Source organism: Equus quagga, chromosome 13 (genome assembly GCF_021613505.1).
Source record: "Equus quagga isolate Etosha38 chromosome 13, UCLA_HA_Equagga_1.0, whole genome shotgun sequence".
Taxonomy (NCBI): Eukaryota; Metazoa; Chordata; class Mammalia; order Perissodactyla; family Equidae; genus Equus; species Equus quagga.
Window position 1 is genome coordinate 27,127,397 of NC_060279.1, and position 19,312 is coordinate 27,146,708.

General features: G+C 47.6%; 1 protein-coding gene across 1 annotated transcript in view; it reads left to right on the top strand.

Annotated features, from left to right (window-relative positions):
- PLXNA2 (plexin A2) overlaps positions 1-19,312 on the top strand; it is a 212,470-nt gene that overhangs the window by 30,001 nt on the left and 163,157 nt on the right. The window contains exon 3 of the mRNA XM_046680898.1: positions 2,088-2,270. Within this exon, the coding sequence (XP_046536854.1) occupies positions 2,088-2,270 (183 nt within the window). The remainder of the gene's footprint in view (positions 1-2,087; positions 2,271-19,312) is intronic.

Below are 19,312 nucleotides of genomic sequence, written 5' to 3' on the forward strand. Positions count from 1 at the left end.
AGAGGGTACTTGACATAAGGTCACATGGCTGGATAGTGGCAGAGAAAGGACTACAGTCCAGATTTCCTCAATCTTACCAGGGCACCTGCTGCCTACAGTGTAGAGATGAGAAAGAGAAGTAGAAAATGTACAAAGCAGTAGCTGATTCCTCTGACCTGCCTTTGTAGGGAGCCTGAAGTTTAAATGATTGGCTCCCATGATGTGCTGGTAAATATGAAACAAATGGCTATATGCAGGCAATGGTGGTGGGAGGTGGGGAGCCTTGATTAGAAGCATTTGTCAATTTCTATGGTGTAAATACTCCCACAATGGATGATTTTAAGCCACCAATGTGATGTCACTTTTAATGCAGAGTGCAGAGATGTACAGTCATCCCTCATGAGCTGGCTCCAGCATACTACTGCTTCATTTCCTTCCTGAGAAGCTTATCCCTTTTGCTGTGTGGGGCTCCATATTACCCAGAGTTCAAGGTTATCTTTAACCTAAAATAAGTTCCTTTTCCTGAAGTGTACACACACACACACACACACACACACACACACACACACGGGCCACACCACCATTCCTAGCAGTAGCAGGAGCAGCAGCTCATTATAAAACACCAAGAAATCACAAGATATGAGTCCCTATTCCCGTTGGATCTGAGATGGGAATGGAAGGGAAGTCCCTGGTTTACAGAAGAATCACATGTCCTGGCTCATAAACCAGTTATTCCAAGGAAGTGAGGCTTTCAGGGAATGACTCGTCAGCCCGCTCTTCCCTGGTCGGTGTGAGGAGGGGGTTGAGGGGAACAGGTTACAGGTTTCTCCCCGATGTTTTCTATGCTTCCCACGACAGTCATTTCCTTCCACCTCTGGGATGCCTTTCCAGACCCAGAAGGACCAGCTGCCACAAGACTCAGGGCTCTTTCTTGCCCAGAGTCTACAGCTTTTGCCTACAGGATTCCATGGTGTGTAGTCACCTGGAGCATTTCAGAGGACCCATCATGGCCAGCCCCAGGATAGGCACTGTGCAGAGATACAAGCCCTCCACAGCACCTGTGCTCAGGAAGGATAGTCTTTTTTTTTATTTTAACTGAATGAAATCTTAGAAATAATCAATTTAGCATCCCCTTGAGCAGCCCTGAAAGAGGATGTTACTGGTCCAAGTTTACACAGCCGCTTAGTGGTACAGCAGAGGCTGAAATTGAGGTCTTCTCACTTTCTGTCCAGCTATGTTTTTATATGCTCAAGGTGATCATCTTTCAAAAGTGTCCCAGTCTCTCCTGAAAGATACTCTTTATACAGGCACACCACCACTGCCTTCAAAAGCCTGGTAATAGGAAGGTCATTGCCCCCAGAATTCTCTTTTATTTATAGCTACCTGAACATTTTTGAAGACCTGTAATACAATAGGGGAAATCATCGTGCAGCTTAACAAAACTCTTTTGATGCATTATTTTATTTGCTCCTCAATAATTCTCCCAGAAAGGTGGCCAGGTAGTATGACAAATGAAGAAACTGAGGTTTATGTAGATTATGTAGATTCCCAAGTATAAGGCCCTGCTCGATATTATGATGACCCTTTTTAATCTATCCCCAGTGTAGGATGCGGTGAATAATTCAATGGCTTAAAATGCCTTATGCCCAAAGGCAGACCTTGCAGCTCAAGAAACAAACAAGAAAGCCTCTCTGGGCTGGTAGAAATCCTATAGTGTTGCCTTTAGATTGAACCTCCATTGTCTAAATAGAAAGATCACCACAGAATGGCATGGTCCACAGGGACATTAAAATGACTAGAAAATGAGTTCTAGCAATCAGCCTTACAAATTACCCTGGATCTCTTGGCAGAAAAGTGAATGGGTGACTGCAGGTGAGTGAGATGCGGGCTGCTGGTTCCTCCGTCTGGTTTCAGGGGAGCCAGTGTAGGATTGGTGGGTCAGCTGGTGAGACATTTTTGTGTACATCGTGTGTTACACCCCTGAACCCCAGGTCTGTCCCTCTCGGAGGCCCGGTGTCCTAGGGCTGGCGGTCAGGCGTGGGTTAGTGTAGAATGACTCTGTCATGCCTTCGCTGCTATTCACTCCAGTTTCCTCCCCTTCGCTCCAGCCTGTCCCCATCGATGACAACTTCTGTGGACTGGACATCAACCAGCCACTTGGAGGCTCGACTCCAGTGGAGGGCCTGACCCTGTACACCACCAGCCGGGACCGCATGACCTCAGTGGCCTCCTATGTTTACAACGGCTACAGCGTGGTTTTTGTGGGAACTAAGAGCGGCAAGCTGAAAAAGGTAAGAGTCTGGGAGCCCAGACGCGCCCATGCCGTTCAGCTCCTCAGCTGAGAGCCCCTTCTGGAAGGGAGCTGTTGCTCGAGACGTAAGTACAGGCAACTCTTAATTTTCTTGGGCGGGGGGAGATTAGAATAGGAGGGCTAATTTTGTGTCTTGTCTTCTAGCTGCTTCCCCCAGCCATTAGTCAATGAGCATCTAGGGAATGCAAATTATTTCAGTATTGCCCAGACTCTAAGGAATTAAGAAGGTGCATCTGCCTAAAGGAGGAAAAGAAATCACTCTTTATCTCCAAATCACGTAGAACTGATTTTTTGACTCTCTGTATTATGAATCACCCACATCATAAATCCCTCTGCACGGCCTGCAGAGTTGAATGTCCTGGTCAGAAGTCTTTGTTGAGTTCAAAGCAGCTGGTTGAAGGAGATTATGAATCCCAATGCTGAGAAACCGGGCAAATGGCGCTGCTGCTCTCCGAGGGCATGTGGTGCCATTCTGCTTCTTCCCTCTTCCTGCAATCACAGGCACTTCCCCCCAGCAGCCCCACCCTCCAAGACCTGAGCTGCCAGGAGGAAGTAGACATCTTATCCCGTGCCTGCCCTGGGCACCTCTGCCAGCTGGAGGGCACGGGCTGTCTGGGGCTGGCAGCACCGGAGGCCTCTTGTACGGCAGGCCAAAGCCAACAGCTTGTACCTGCTTGTCTGGTGCTTAGGGTGCAGAGACGGAGCACAATCTGGTTCATTATGTGGGATTACAGCAGCCACATTCTTTCCGGTCCCAGCTAATCCCTTTTCCCAAGCTTACCCTCCTGCCACCGTGCCCCAGTCCCACCACCTGTGGATCAAGGCACATGCAAGACCTCACTGAATCTCACCCTTTGATGTTGACATCACCCCTGTAGCTCTTTCCTCCTAATCCATTTAGAGCCTCTGGAGAAAGGTTGTTTGGGAATGTGGAAGGAGGGTGCCAGGGAGGGAGCCTGAGGAAGAATTTCCATGTTCTGCTTGTCCTGGGTTGCTGCCAGAGAAGGTGAGAAATACTGGTCTGGTTTTATGTGGAGGTGCTGAACCTTCCAGACCTCTTCTGCTTCTCATGATACCAAAGCCCTTTAACTCTTTCCTGGCTCTGTGGAGAGGTTCCTTCTTGTTCCTGTCCTGTGCCCTCTGTCTGGGTCCACAGTCTTGTGCTTTTCGGCACAGGGAAGAGAGGATGAGCGTGGTCCCTGCATTTGCTTTCCCAATGTGGGGGAGAGAAGGAGTTGCCTTATGAGATTCCACTAAGATTTAAGAGTGGCATATTCTACCAGGACAGGGTTCAACTTGGACCCTGTGGCTGGCTACTGCCCTGCTCTCGGCCAGAGTTACCTACACAGTTGGGTAGATTGTGCCTTGCACAGGGACATTGGGCCAAGGGATCTATAGGAGTTGAAATCCAGCCTCAGCAATCCTTGTCAAGCCATGGACCCTAGGGTATAAACATCCACCCAGAGGGGCTTCTCCTACTGCTTCATCTGCCCCTAGAGACCACCTTTTTCTGAATTGCACAAAGGCTTTCTAGGGGCCAACAGTAGCCACAGCTAGCACGTTCCCCTATCCTTCCTACATCTTCAATTGCTGTTCTGGATCATTCTGTAACTCTGTTTATCTTCTTTATTCTCTTGAAAGTTCTATTAAAGGCTGAATTTTATTTATTTTCTTCATTTGTGGGGGCTTATTCATTTTTTTATGAATTTTTCATGTTTATTTCCTTCTCCCTGCCTAATCCTTTCACCAAGTGTTCACACATGCGATAGGCCCCAAAACTGTTTTGAAAAATAGAACCATTCTTTAAGGAAACTTAGAGATTATCTGGCCCAATACCCTAATTATTCAGCAGGGAAACTGAGGCCCAGAGAAGAAGAATGACTTGTTCAAGCATACAGACTAGGACAAGTTGCTTATTGCCCTGACATCCAATTTGGCACCCATTTTGCTTAAACAGCCAGGGAGCCTGGGGATGGAGACTGAGAAGCGTCTTCTGGTCCAGGCTTGCTACAGAGTGCAGCCAGGGGCTAGTGCCTCCACTCTCTTGGGTCCTAGATCTGAGTGAAGGAATTAATGTTTGCTGAATGCACGGATGAGGGCAGAATAAAGGAAGAGAGACCCAGCCAAACTCTGAGTAACCCTTGTGCTCACCTTCCCCGTCCCGTCTCTCTGCATCTTGTGCAGTACAACCAGGGACTGCCAGGATGGAGGGGGAGCTTTCTAAGCCACACACCTGAGTTAGCCAAGTTCCCTTGGCCCTGTTGGACCCCTGGTGGACAAGTCACTGTGGAGACAAGTCATCGGGTTCAAGGACAAGGCTGGGGCATAGCTGCCCACAGCTTGTTCCAACCTGCAAGTTGGCTGCTCCTTCTCGCTCTTCACTTGGCCTTTCTCTGGCTGTTTCTATGAGCTCATAATACCCTTCCTTCTCTTCTATGCAATTCACCCTTCCTTTCCACCCACACTTCTTTGAGGCACCTGATACTCACACCCAGGCTCCGCTGGCCTCCCCTTTACCCACCCACGTGGCCCGCCCCTCTCCAGAGAAATGGCCCATGAAGAATTTATGGAATGTCCCCAGGAAACCCTACCATGGTCCAGGCCCCATAGCTCTTTCAACACAGGAAGGAAAATAAAGAAAAAAACTAGCTAAGAGTTTGGAGAGAGGAGGGAGGCAGGGTGCGTCAGCACTACTCACTTCTTCCCTGCCTGCCTAGGCGTCTGTCAGGCTGTCCAGCCCTCATCCACTGCAGCCCGTAGGAACAGGGTGTCCCTGAGCGGGGAAGTTTAGAGGAAGCAGAGACTCACTAGAAGTGGCATGACCACAAGGTGCTGTTATGTGCTGTGTCACATACTTGCTCATACACTATTCTCTGCTAGACACATGGAGAACATCACAAAGGAGGCCACTGCTTTCTGAGCCACAAAAACACAGGAGGAACAGGCAGAATAAGGATAAGAGCTGAAAATAAAGATGTGTAACACCTGCCTAGGCTAAGGGCCAGTGCATTACAGGTGATAAGAAGATGGGCAAGGATTCACCACAAGGGTGGAATAATTTCGGAGAAACCAGCTGCCATCATGTGATTAACTTGGAAGGGCTTATCAGGGAGGAAGATTACCAGGATTTACGTAAGGACTGAATGAGACAGATAAACTGATGAGTTGGGGGTGAGAGAGAAGGGCATTCTAGACCTTGGGTACCACGTTGAGAAGATGCAAGGCACGGGCAGGGAGGGTCTAGAGTGCACAGAGGGGCTTGGAGGACTTGGCAAGGTGGGAAGGTGGAGGTAGACAGAGCACTGTGAGGATCCAGGCTCTAAGACAACCAAGTGAGAAGGGTATTTGGATTTTTGCTGACGGCAAGGTCGACATGAACCAACTGTGTGATGCAGCTTTACCAAAGTTAATTAGTCTTCACCACACAAATAGAACAATTGCCAGGTCGTGAGAAGTGGTAGCTCCACTTTAAATTGGAGATAGCATTGTAAGACAGTGTTAATCCAACTAAAGCGCGAGATAAACGGGGGCTGGAAGGATGTGGGAGTCATGCTGTGTGAAGAATATTTTTAAAAGGATGTTAACCCAAGGAAAGAAGAGTAAAGCTGGAGACAAAACAACCTTCTTTAGATAATATAATTTATGGAGCACTTATTATGGGTCAGGTGTTATTCTAAGAGCTTTATATCTATTAACTCATTTCATCTTTATGTAACTCTATGAGGTAGGTGCTGTTACACTTCCATTTTATAGATGAGGAAATGGAGGCCAACAAAGGTAAAGAAATGTGTCCAAAGCTACACAGCAAGTAAGAGGCAGAGCCAGGATTTGAACCTCAGTCATCTGGTTTCACAGTCTGCATGCTGAGCCGTGGGAGATGAATTAGACTTATTTGGTGTGTCCCCAGAGGGTAGAATAGGGTCATTGGGTAGGAGTCGTGGTAAAGTAGCTTTCCACTTCGTATAAGGAAGAAGTGTCTTGCGGCCAAACTGTCCCATAATGGAAAGAGTTGACTCAAGAGGGAATGAGCTCCCAGTCAGTGGAAATATTCAAGCAGAGACTGGATGGTCACTAATGAGGGAAGCAGAGTGGGGGCTCCTACACCAGCTGCAAGACCTTTACAATGATGCCACCGCTATTTCTCTCTGACTCCTTCAGTAGGAGTGGGTGATAAGGGAGGGCAGGCTGTGGCAAAGAGGAGGAGCAGAGAGGGAGGCCAGGCACCCTGGGCGTGGGCTTTGAAGTCATGGCTGGGTTCGCACTTGCCCTCAGAGCTTAGCAGAAAGCCCCTCAGGGTCGAGGAGGAGGTGCTTGTCACAGACAAGGCAAGGCATGGCTAAGATGATGAGGGCAGGCAGGCTTGGGGCAAGATGTAGGGGACGACAGTGATGACATTCCTCCTGGCTGAGAACAGGCTGTGGGAGTTCAGATAAGAGATGCTGGGAGCTAATACCAACGCGTGGATGGAGGGAGAGGAGTGGCAACAGGAACTGCAAACTCATCTACTAGGACTTCCCAGGTTGAAGGGAGGAGTTCAGGAGGCAATCCAGGCACAAGTCATGGGGCACAGGAGGGAAAGGGCCGAGCTGAGAAGGCAGAGGACACCAGGACATGGGAGGGCAGACTCTCAGGGTTCGGGGAAAAGTCCCTCTGGTTCTATCTCTCCATTTGCAGCTGCTCCAACTGCCACCTCAGTCCTGGCTTTACCACCCTACAGGCCTCCTCTAGCTCCTCGGCCCAGGGTCTTGCACAGCAGCAGGAATTGTGGTCTCTCTGTTCTCTGTCCTCACTGGAAGCCTCACCTGCTGCCCAAGGGATGCTGACATCCCCTCTACCCTATCCCGTGAAGCACTGAGAGTAGCACCCTCCTCAGACCCCCTTCGGCATGTCATTTTGCTTCAACAGCATCTGACATGGGAGCAGCTGCTAACGTGTCCAATTCTCTTGAGAGTCACAGATCCCAAAGGACAGGGACCCTCTTTTTCATATTTATGTCACTCATCCAACATCTCTCACACAATTAGATGCTCATTAAATTTACCTCAAATTTATCGGGTACTGACTCCATGACGCACACCTATTTGCACTGACTAGAATAGAACCAGACACCAAGAGTGACTCCTGTTGACGTGGCTAGTTCACAAAGGAAGGAAGTTAGGATGTGTTGGATAGGCCGGTGGAGGAAGGGGAGGGTTGGCGTGGCGGTGGGATGAGGAGTCAAGAAAACAAGAGAACTGCTGGTGGGTAACAGGAAAAGAGGCTGTTTTCTGGTTAACAGTCTTTGGAAGAGGGTGGAGTGGTGCTCTCAGAAATGTTGACTGGGGTGGCAGAAGGGGAGAGCATTTACGCTGTTGCCTGGAGATCCCCAGAACAGCGTGGACAGCCGTCGGCCTCATGTGGATCAGATGTAGGCTTGCCTGCAGCAAGAAGGCATGTATGAAGGCCCAGGTCACCACTGCCCCCCACACCGCCAGCCCTCTGTTTATAGGACTCCTGGACATGTTTGCAAATCCTCAGAGACTTAGCCCCTTTCCAGTTCTGGCCCTGGCCTCTTTTGGCACCACCTTATTTCTCATTAGCTAACCACGGCCACTGAAATGCCCGTGAAATTCTTCAGGAAAATTCTTTCTGCCTTTCCCTAAGGGACATACCACCCCAGGCTCTCCAGCCTGCAGCCCACAGGAAGCCCTGACCTCCCAATCCTATTCTTCTCTTTCTAATCTCACAAATGGTTTACTATGCAAAGCCAGGAAAACTGTGAGCTGAGGCGATGGGAGGAATCCATCGGGAGCACCAAAGTATTGACTCTCTCAAGCCCGGGGTTATTGCTCTGTGATTTGATAACACTGATTATTTCCCAGATATCTTTCCATGGTCCTTTCCATCTTCCTCAAATCCTTCAACTAGGTATGGTGATTACCCCCTGCCTCTCTAGCCCGTGTCACAGAGTAGAAAACTGAGCCACAGAGATGTTGAGTATCTTGCCCAAGGTGATATGGCCCCTCCATTGGCAATATTGACATTGGCATTTATGCTTCCTCCCAAAACACACAGAAGTTCCTAACCTGTTACTTGGCTCCCTCATGGGTGGGGTTGTCTGGGCAGAGAGAAGGCCAAGTTGGATGAAAAGCTGAGAAACATGCCTTTCTCTCTGTGCCAACCCCACCAAACAATAGCCACTCGTTCCTCTGAGTGGAAATGATTCACTCGTCTCTCAGTGTGAACCCTGGATCAAGTAAACAACCAGGGCTGCAGGTCCAGTTCTAGGAGGCCTAGCAGGCTCTCCTGGGTCTGTGACCACTGACCGGATGCCCTTGCTGCCCCCAGGCATCTCAGCAGAGCTGGGGGCTGGGATAGTGGGGAGCAGGCGCCCTCTTCCCTTCCCCAGAGCCTGCATGGAAGAGGTGGGGTGGTGGCTCGGAGCTCACCACCACATCCCTAGTAATGAGTTTGGCTCCCTGCCCAGGCTCCCGCCGCCAAACTCACTGTTTGTTTTGTTGTTTTATAGGCCTCTTGGGTCCCAAGAACTGGTCTTCTGAAAGCTGGGAAAGGCAGCATTTGGTTGGCACAGGGAAGGAGGCATATTTACAGAATCCCCCACACCCCTGCCCCTCGCCACCACATCCCCCTGCTTGACCATGACAGGTGTAAAGAGGGGGAGTGAGTCTCTACCCAGAGCCCCAGCTGACCCCCGAGGAGGAGGCCCTGATCTCCCAGAGCCATTCTGAAAGGGAAGAGACTAAAGATTCATTTATTTTTCGCACCTTTTGTGCAGCGCTTTATATGCTTCAACCTCGGGCGACCCCTATCTGAGGCACGAGGCTGTGTATTCAGCAGGCTGCTTCGCAAATTTAAGAGTGAGCCCCTGGAGTGCAAGGCTTTATCATGGGACAAGTGAAGCACAGGGAACTGTGTTTCGGGGTGGGGGCCCGGGGAGGGGGGTTCTGAGTCAAGCTCACGGAATCCACATGACCCACATAGGCTATGCAAAATTTTCAAGAGGCCAAGGTTCTGATGTTTACAGAGCTCTCATCTTTAGGAAAATACAGACCACATAGATACACATCCTTGAGCTTTGCCTGCCTGTTGTTACAGAGCGTGGACTTATATCTCAGGGTTGGAGGGGACCTGTAAAGACTGCCTGGTTCCTTCCTCTGCCTTTGGATAGGGACCAATTTGCATAACAAAGAATATCTGAGCTTATGGGATGCAGTCCTGACTCCAACCCATAAGCTGTGTGTGGCCTCTGAGCTTCAGTTTCCTCATCTGTAAAATTAGGGCAATTATAGTACCTGCCTCATGAGATTGTAACGTGGATTAAGTGAAATAATTCATTATTGAACGAAAATTTATTGACTATCTACTGTGTGCCGTTTGCTGGGTATACAGTAGTCAACAAACTGTCAAAATGCCTTTCCTAATGAAAATTATATCTTAATGTGGGAAGACAGACCAAAAAACATAGGTGAGCACAATATATAGTATGTTAGGAGATAAGCGCTAATGGAAAAATTAGAGCGTAAGGAAATAATTCATGTACAGTTTGGTGCTGAGCTGGAGCATATATGCACTTAACTATTACTACTATTGTTTCTTAACTTGTGAGCCTCAATTTATTTTATTCCATGGAGCAGGGTAGGAATAAACACTTTGCATATCTAAGGACTAAATGAAATCATGTATGAAAAGTACTTACTATAATGCTTGGCATGAAAGTGCTTTCCGTTATTATTACTAACATCTTTGAGGCTTTCCCCAAAGCCTGCTTCGACTCTGGCTCCCTGGGGGAGTGGTGCTGTCAGATCAGCCTCCTTTTTAGTGACATGTTTGCAAGGTCAGTTGGAGGAAGAGAATCCTGTCCCCTGCACCCCAGCTCTGAGTCATGGGAAAAAATACTTAGAAGACTAGACCAGCTGAGCCGAACTAATCTAATCCCGCTGGACATTGGCATCCAGCTGCATTAGTCACCAGTGAGAGGTTTCCGAGTCCCATATCACCAAACAATATGTACTGACCCCTCCCCAGGGCAGGGCTGGAGGAAGTGGCGGTTCCACTCTTGCAGCTTTGCAGAATTAACTAAAACGGGGCCATTTGCATGTTCCCAAGCTAACCATAATATCCTCGTGCTGCACAGCTCTGCCTCAGATTAACTGTGTGATTTCAGGGGGACCTCGGTTTCCTCAACTGGTCCATTAGTGCTGTGTTGCAAGATTGCTATGTCCACCAAACATGAGGGATGTAAAGTACATAACACAGAGCCTGATACATCGTAGGTGCTTAATAAATGGCAGCCACTGCTGCTGTTACCACTATTACTATGGGTATTATACAGCCACTCCCATACTATTACCATCCTTTTCTTCCAAGGGCCCAGATTCCCTTGATATCTTACCTCTTTAATCCCGTAACATTTTCTGACGAACAGGAAGGGTTGGGATATTTCTCTGCTCTGTTGCAGATGGTGATACTGAAATTCAGAGAGATTATGGACTTGCTCAGGGTTACGAGGTCAGTCAAGGGAAGTGTGGGAATTGGAACCAGGGCTACAAATATTTCAGGTGCAGATGGGCCCAGCACACATCTAGGTCACATGTATAGTCGAGGATGATGGAGCTAAAAGGTTGCAGCTAGCTGAACTTCTCTTTCCTTCTTGTTATCAAATGTTCTTCTGTCCAGGGAAGCAGGAAATATATGGAGATGCAAGGTGGTGAAGGTCACCCTGAGATTCTGTCCTTCTAAGTCTCTCTCTGGGATTCTATCCCTCTCCTGGCGTCAGCCTTCAGGAAGGTTTCTAGGCTCCAAGGGAGGCAGAAGTTTACCTGGTGCCACTGGGGTTGTCCCAGTCAGCCATCACTTTCCTAAACTGCATGCTGATTTTCTACTTTAAGGCGACTCCACTAGCTGGGTGTGCCCACCTAACCTGAAAAGGGCAATGGCATCCATAGGCTTTAGTGACAAATCAGGAATTCTCATGTTTTCATGTTTGGGGGTTGGTGAGAGCGCAACCGAAGAAGGGGGAGAGGCCGTAGAGTTGAGACTCTACAGAGGGGTCAGACCCTTGAGGAGAAGATGGACTCCATCATGCAAGGTCAGGAATCTTCCCCTGACTTTATAGCTAGAAAGGACCTCAGAAAACTGGTCCAGCCTACAGACTTGGGGCAGGTGAGATGTTTATTGTTCTATTTTATGGATAAGATAGCTGAGGCCTGGAAAGGTTAAGTGCCCTGCTCAGAATCACCCAGGGTCTTAGCCTCAGGGGCAAGACTAAAATCCAGGTTTTAGATTCCAATTTTTGAGCCCTTCTCTCTATATCATATGGAAGAACATTCCTGCTGCACAAAACATCAGACTAACTCCACCTCTCATGCGAACGTTCCCTAATCAGAACCTTAAAAGTGGTCTGGGGATCCTTCTCCACAAGGCAAGAGTCCAGCTGAGCTTCCTATCCCAGGCCTGACCATACAGCCTTGCTCTGGGGTGACCAGTATCCCTAAGCCCTCCCTCCACGTGTCTTGGGGATCTTACTAGAGCCTGGCCACCAAGGAGCTTACTTAATTAAAAAAATGCTTGCCTTAGGGCTAAGAAGTTCTGAAATCAGAACATTGATTTGGGAATCTCAAGTCTTAAATGTTAGTCCTCTCTTGAGGAATGCTGCTTTTTTTGGGTGTGGGGGAGAATTGTTATAAATTAAGTACTTACTGTATTCTAAGCCCTGAGCTAAGTGGGTTTTTTTCAGTTAAGCCTCATAATACCCTAGTCAGATAAGGATTAATGTTATGTCCATTTTCCATGTGAGCAAACTGAGGTTCAACAAAGTTAAGTAACTTGCCAGGGTCACATTGCTACTAAGTGAAGAGCTGGAAGTTGAATCCAGATCTCTGACTCCAGACTTGTACTTTTAACCACTGGCTTTTTGCACTCTATTGGACTTTTCTAAGATTCTGGTTGTCCTGTCACCCAATACCTACCCCACAGAGAGCTGCAAGAAGATGCATGAATTAGTGCTTTCATGTTCTTTGGATAAATACCCAGAAGTGGCATAGCTGGATCATATGGTATTTCTACTTTTAATTTTTTTGAGAAATCTCCATGCTGTTTTCCATAGTGGCTGCACCAATTTACATTCCCACCAGCGGTGTATGAGGGTTCCCTTTTCTCCACATCCTCTCCAACACTTGTTATTTCTTATCTTTTTAATTGTAGCCATTCTTATAGGCATGAGGTGATGCAATCTATACAGAAGTCAAAATATAATGATGTACACACGAAATTTATATAATGTTTTAAACCAATGTGACCTCAATAATAAAAAAAAAAATGCATGAGAGAAGAGTTGCAGGACTAACACTTTGCACTCTTTGGAGTGAAGATGCCCTGGAAACCCAGGACGCGGCAGCTGTCACCTCGGCACACGCTGCCCGTGTCACTCTCCTTGGCCTCCTCCTCCCCCTCCTTACCCATCTCAGTCCAGGCCACAATGGATGGGGTGGCAGCCTTTTGTGCCACACACAGTCCCCAGCTGACTCCCCTTTCTCCAGGCGTCATTGTTTGCTGTGAGCTTTCTGAAGGGGAGACAAAGGAGTGTTGCTGACAGGGCCAAGAGCTGCTGTGTAAAGCGTGGGGCCTGGGCCCATCACCCGTGCATCCCTCGGAGCCCCAGGCTCTTCTTCAAAGATGCTGTCTGCGATCTTTGTCTGCCAGTCATACCCATTCAGAGCGGGCCGGGCAAAGGTTTTGGGGAGAGGAGGACACTGAGAAATGGAGTCATTTTGATCTGGCAAAATTGGAAGAGACATTAATGAAATAGTTAACAGCAAACCACTGCTGGGGGGATGGGCCCAAATGCTTGTTCTCTGTTTATGGGGCTTATGCAATTCCATCAATATTGATGCCTGATGCCTTTGATTCTGACACTAATCATTGCTATGAATTAAATTTGCAGCCATATAATTAGGATTGCTATTAATAGGGCCCTGAGCTAAGCACTACCATGCAGCATGTCTTTTTCTTGATAGAAAATGGCATCTTTGGAACTCTGCTAATGGGGCGCACCTGGGATTTGCCAAGAACGATGTGAAAATTATACATTCTATATTTGTATTGGGCCTTTACTGAAATACCTGCAAGTAAAGGTGAGGCTGGAGGGAAGACTCTATCTGTCCAATGCTGTGGGCAGCAATTAGGTATCTCTCCCATTCTCTGAAGTCTTCAGGAAAGGATATTCCAGAGCCAACGTTGGTTGCTCATGATCAAACCTCAAATAGCTCACAGTCAGGAAGGTCTTCCTTAGACTAACGTCATACTAGTCAGCTTAGGCTAAGAGGCTAGAAACTGGTGATTTCTTTCTCAGACTTTAAGGTGGCTATGAACCAACCAAAGGAAGAGGAACTTTCTTTATTTCCCATGCTTGATAGGCCCAGTTGGGCCTCATTTCCAGGTGGATGATTAGGCAAAACCACCACTCGCAACTGATCCCAAGGGTCCCTCCCGTCCACCGCCAGAGAGCTCCCTGAGTCACACAGCGCTGGTTAACCTCACATATAAAAGAACCCTCTATGGAACATGGTGGGAAAGGATGAGCTCTCTTTTATGTTGAGATGCATTTCCAGGTAAATTTGTAGCATATTTAGTCATTGGGGAGCCCAGCCGTTTATTAGGATCAGGCCCCCAGTCCAACACTGGAGACTCGAGATGCCTCCTTCACTCTCAGTCTGAGTAGTCACGTGTCACCATTCACACAAGGGCTCACCAACCCTTTTCCAACAACAGCACATGTGGTGAGCCCCTCCCTTGTCACTTGGAATCATAATATGCACCAGTTGGCATAAGGGATGCATTAGTTCCTGCTCTTTTGACCTTTAGACTGAAAATAATTTTTCCTCCAAACCATCACTTACTGACTTTTTCCCTTCATATTTTTAAGTCATTGTGAAAAGACAATGGTTTGAGTTCAAGTCGTAACTCTACTGTTTATTAAGTGTGCAGCCCTGGCTAAGTTACTTAACCTCTTGGAAATGTGGAATTGAGAGTTCTCGTCTTTAAAAAAAGGATAATAATATCTACTTAATAAGGATCATAATAAGGTTGAAGAAGTATCTAAATTGCTTATCACAGGTCTTCTACACCTAATAAGATTCCCTACCCCCCTTTCTCTTTCTCCACTCACATATACCCAGATACGGAGGACGAAAGCCATAGCTTTTGGTACTTATGGCATTCAGAAGAATGCCACTTTATTTTCCACCCATTCTTAGGGTCAGCACACAGAAAATTAACTCCACTCAAACAAGTGGTGAACGGGAGCATGAAACCCAATTACCTTCAGTTTTTTCCTCACCGCACACTAAAAGGCTGAATGGGCCTTCTCATCCCACTATAGGCACTGGAATTTCTTCTTCTTCTCTTTATTCTCAAGTAGTCCAGAGTCTTGGGTGAATTGAATCCATCCTTGAGTTCAGGGCCTAGAGCTCCACTACAACCCATAGGCACTGAGTGCTTCAAGAGTATCGAGAATGGGCAAAAGCTTCTTAGCATAACCCAAATTGCAGGCTCTTTTTATACAGGCTTTTTATTCACTTCTGCCTCCTGCCCCACACATGCACTGTACATTTACCCATTTCATCTAAGTGCACACTTAAAGGCAAATGTGTGGATAGATAGCAGTTGGCCATGGCCAACATTAGCCAGAGACTGTAAGTACTTTTCCTTATAAAACCGTAGAAAACATGTGTGGTTGAGTCCTCAAGTACCTGAATTATTCATTAATTAACAAACACGTATTTTGCTCTTTCTACCTGAAGTTGAGAGGGGATGGAGATCCTTGTTGAGTTATTGTTGGGGTTGCTTTTGGCTTGGTTCCCACTAAGTGGAGAACATTAAATCAGTCCCTTTAATATTGAAAATTAGCCTGATGTTGGGCAAGAACGTAGTTACTCATATATGCATTCGAGCACACATTCAACGTAATTATCCTCACACCATTCTGTTCTCTTGTCACTTGCAAGATCTTGGATGATACAAACAAAACCCCAAAACTGACTGAGCCTATGAGGCAATAGGATGCACCCACAAATCCTCCTGCACCTCCAGTCTTTCCAAGAGTTTGACTACTCTGGAAGCCATAAAACATTGAGTAGCTTCAGTCACAGACAGATTGGTGGTATCCCCAGAAGAATGGCCACAGTCAGAGAAATAGAGAAAAAATTATGCCCAACCTCTCCCCACCATCAAATCAAGGAAATAAAAATTCTGTCTCCTTGGTGCCTCCCTAATATTTATGTCTGAGCTCAGCAGACACCCCTGGGCTGCAGCCAGTCTGTGTATTAGCATTAGTCCATTACTCTTTTTATGATGCATGTTACCCACCCTCCACTCCCCTCCCCATGCAACATTTTATGACTGTCCTTTTCATTTCTGGAAAGAGCTTCACAGAATGGCAGATGCCTGCATTTCCCCACTCTTTGGGGAGCTATTTGTAGGCAGCCTGTCTCAGGCCATAAACAACGGGAGATAAACCATAGCCACTGGCAGTAAATGCATCCAAGGCCAAGGAGGTGCAAAATGTAGGGGGCTGGGGTAAGCTTGGTGCGGTCTGTGCAAGCCCAGTGGCTGGTGGGTCTGGGGTAGATGCTGCCCACAGCAGAAGAGTCAAGGGGCTGGTGCAGAAGTGGATGCCACCCTCCCAGATTTCCACAAAAGCTAGAGGGAAACCCTACCGCTCTCCCACATGCCTGTCTCCCCCATTGTAGCCACTTGTCCCTTAACTGTGTTCAGAACCAGTAAACTTTCCAATAAGGAGAGGATAGTTCCCTTTGGCCTCATTTTCTCCTGCCAGTTCATGTTGCTACATAGGTTACTGTGCCACTCATCTCCCATTGATGCTTCTGGATCCTGGAGCAGCTTCCTGCAAGTTTCTCTGCCTTCTCCCACCCTCAGTCCCTGTGACACCTACCCCAACCACCGCTTCCTCCTTTTTTCTCCAATACTCTTCCCCTCCCTCATGCCCAAGACCAAGGCTTACCAATCAATCACTACTTCTTCTGGCTCATTAAAACTTCAGTCAAGATTCTGGTGGCCGCAGTGGTGATATTTATTTATTTCAGCTTTTGAGCTGCACCCACAAGCAAGTCACTTGTGCGCTGCACGAGACAGCACCTGGGGCCAGCTTTGCTTCATAAAAGGCACCCCTGGGAGAAGAAAACCAAATTCTGAATGAATAATTCGTCTAGTGGAGATTTCAGATTCTTCCTACACACACAAACAGCAACCAAAAACAAGGAATAGAGCAAAGATAGAGGGGGGTGGGAAGTGGAGAAGGACAGCCAGCAAAGCCCTGAGTAATTAGTGCATTGAGGAGTTTTGTTTCTCATCAAGCCCATCTTAGTGGCAGGACATACACAGAGGGTGGAGGTGATGGTTTTTTTCTCCTCCTTATTTGCTTTTGGATTCTGCATCAAATGGAAACGTGTAGATGAAAGTGATGTGCATTTAAAATGTATGTACACATCAGACTGCTGGAGATAGTAGCTATTATACTGCATGTATGTTTTTTTGCAGTAAGCTGCTAAATTATTTATTGGGCACTGGGCTTTAATCTCATAAACCTGCCTGCGGGCCCCAGGCACCGGCAGCCTGCGCGCTGCATAAAACACATGCATGGGGCGGGCTGTACCAGCACTCCGGCGACTCCGGGTGGTGATTGTTCATTTGCACTCAGTCTCTTCCCCCAGATCAGCTCATTAACAGCAGGCGGACCCAATGAAGAACCTCCTCGTTTTCCCATCACTGCCAACTTAGAAGTTAATTTGCATCTCATAGCAGACATGAGCCCCAACCTGAGTACGCAGGAGCAGGGGCTGTGGCAACAAGCTATTCCCAGGGTCACTTTCCTTGGCCGAGGGACGGGAGCCTCAGACAAGGGAGCAGATGACTCCAGGGCCACTGGATGTTGCTGGGATTGTCCAGAGCTAAGTGCCCTCAGCTGTGAGCTCCCTCCGCCACTCCCAGGACTCATCAGTGGATGACCCTGGACAACTCATTTGATATCTTGAGCCTCAATGTGCCCCTTTTGGTAAAAGTGATCTCCATTATCCTCTCTGGTTTCCAGTCCAGAAGGCAACTCTCCTGGTATAAATCTCCCAGTCAGTGTCTCTGAATGCCAAGAATACAACACCCTTAAACTTGTTTGAGGTGTATGAAGAGGTTTCATGTATATATCGCCTATTTCGAGCTCATCTTAGTAATCCTGATCACCTCATGGGCTGTGATCTTATGGATGAGGAAACTTGCCCAGAGGGGTCAACTCATTTGCCCAGCATCACCCAGCAATGACACAGATTAGAACCTGGATGCCCATCCTTTGTCTCATTCTAATCGTAGCCTAGATATGTGAGCATTAAGCTAGTGGGGAAACTGAAGCATAAATCATCTCTGACACCCACACCCCTTAGAGCTGGCTGTGTGGGAGAAACATTAACACCAGTGCCCCTGTCATAGAAATCTGAGCACAAGATGGTTGTGCTTTCCAAACCCCAGGCGTCTGCTCTCTTTGAGCAAACGAAGCAAGATCAGGACTCTCTGGGTTTCATCATTCACTGTGCTGCGGCCACCAATGTCTTATAACTTTCCCTTGCAAAGTCAGAGCGGCAGGGAGACCCAATAGGAGGATATGGCAGAAGCTGAATGCACAGGATTTTTAACATCTCTTCTAGGATTCAGGATGTCTATGTTCTATGAAAAAAATGTTATGTAAACATTTGTAGATCTATAATTTTTGTGTAGAGAGCCCATTGCTTTCATCAAATTCTCAAAGCTTCTCTGACCCTAAAATTTTGACCGTTTGTCTAATGGTTTTTAGACAGTGTGCCTCCAGACTCTAGGGTGACCACTCCAGTCTCCCACTTACATCCTCCTTCAATCCAAGCATCTTGCTCTCATCTATTTTATATGTATCAGGGTTATGAATATGATTTTTTTGTTGTTTAAAAAGTAACAGGTTCATATGACAGATGGATGAAATGTTGGGCCTGCCTGACCATCACATGGTGGGCACCCCTTGTAGCAAGCTCACATACACCACACTCACCACCTGCCATACACTCACACGCTAAACACACACACAGACATATGTAACACACATACACACACACAAACTCCCACCGTCGAACCTGGGGTCTGTGGCAGCAGAACAAGGCAAGGCTGAAAGAACCCAGATTAGGGCCAAGAGGTGAGCCAGAGGGTGAGACAGGGAGAATAGATCAGACACTTGGAAGGAGCGGAACATTGAGGACTATGCTTGCGGGAGACAGAACCTAGGTCCCAGACTTGGTCGTAAAGTCAAATCAGACAGCACAGACTGGGAGAGGAGGCCAAATAGGTAGCTCTGAGTGAGTGTAGCTAGAGAGCCAGACCAGGCCAGAGGGTATAAGTCCTGTCAGCTGGGTGGACCCTAACCCAGCCATGGGGCCAGGGGAGAGGAGTCCACACGGGAAGGGTAAGAATTGCCCCGAGGAACCTTGATACGTCTCCACACTTCTTCTCACCTCCAGTAGGACTTTGGGTATGTTGTTCTCTCAGACTAGGAACACTTCCCCCTTCCGCTCACCCAGCTAACACCTTCTCATCTTCAAGATGCTGTGGCATCACCTCCTCCAGGAAGCCCCGCTTTGTGTTCTTCCTAGCAGTGCATCACATGGCTGTCAGAGCAGAAGAGCACAGTGGGTAAGAAGAGTCCAGGCTCAAGAGCCAAGGTGTCCTGGCTTCCACTCCTGATTCTGCCCCTTAATATCCGGGTGACAGTAAGAGTCACTTCACCTCACTGTGCCTGTTTTCTCATCTGCAAACTGGAAATGATAATGGTTTCTGCCTCATAGGCTTGTCATGAGGGACATGTAAATGAGCTCGTAAGTGTAAAGCGCATGGGTCAGTGTCCAAAATAGAGTAAGTGCTCAGTAAATGTTACCTATTATTATTATAGATATTGTAATTGCCCTTTCTCTTTTCTCTGCCCCTCCATACACACAG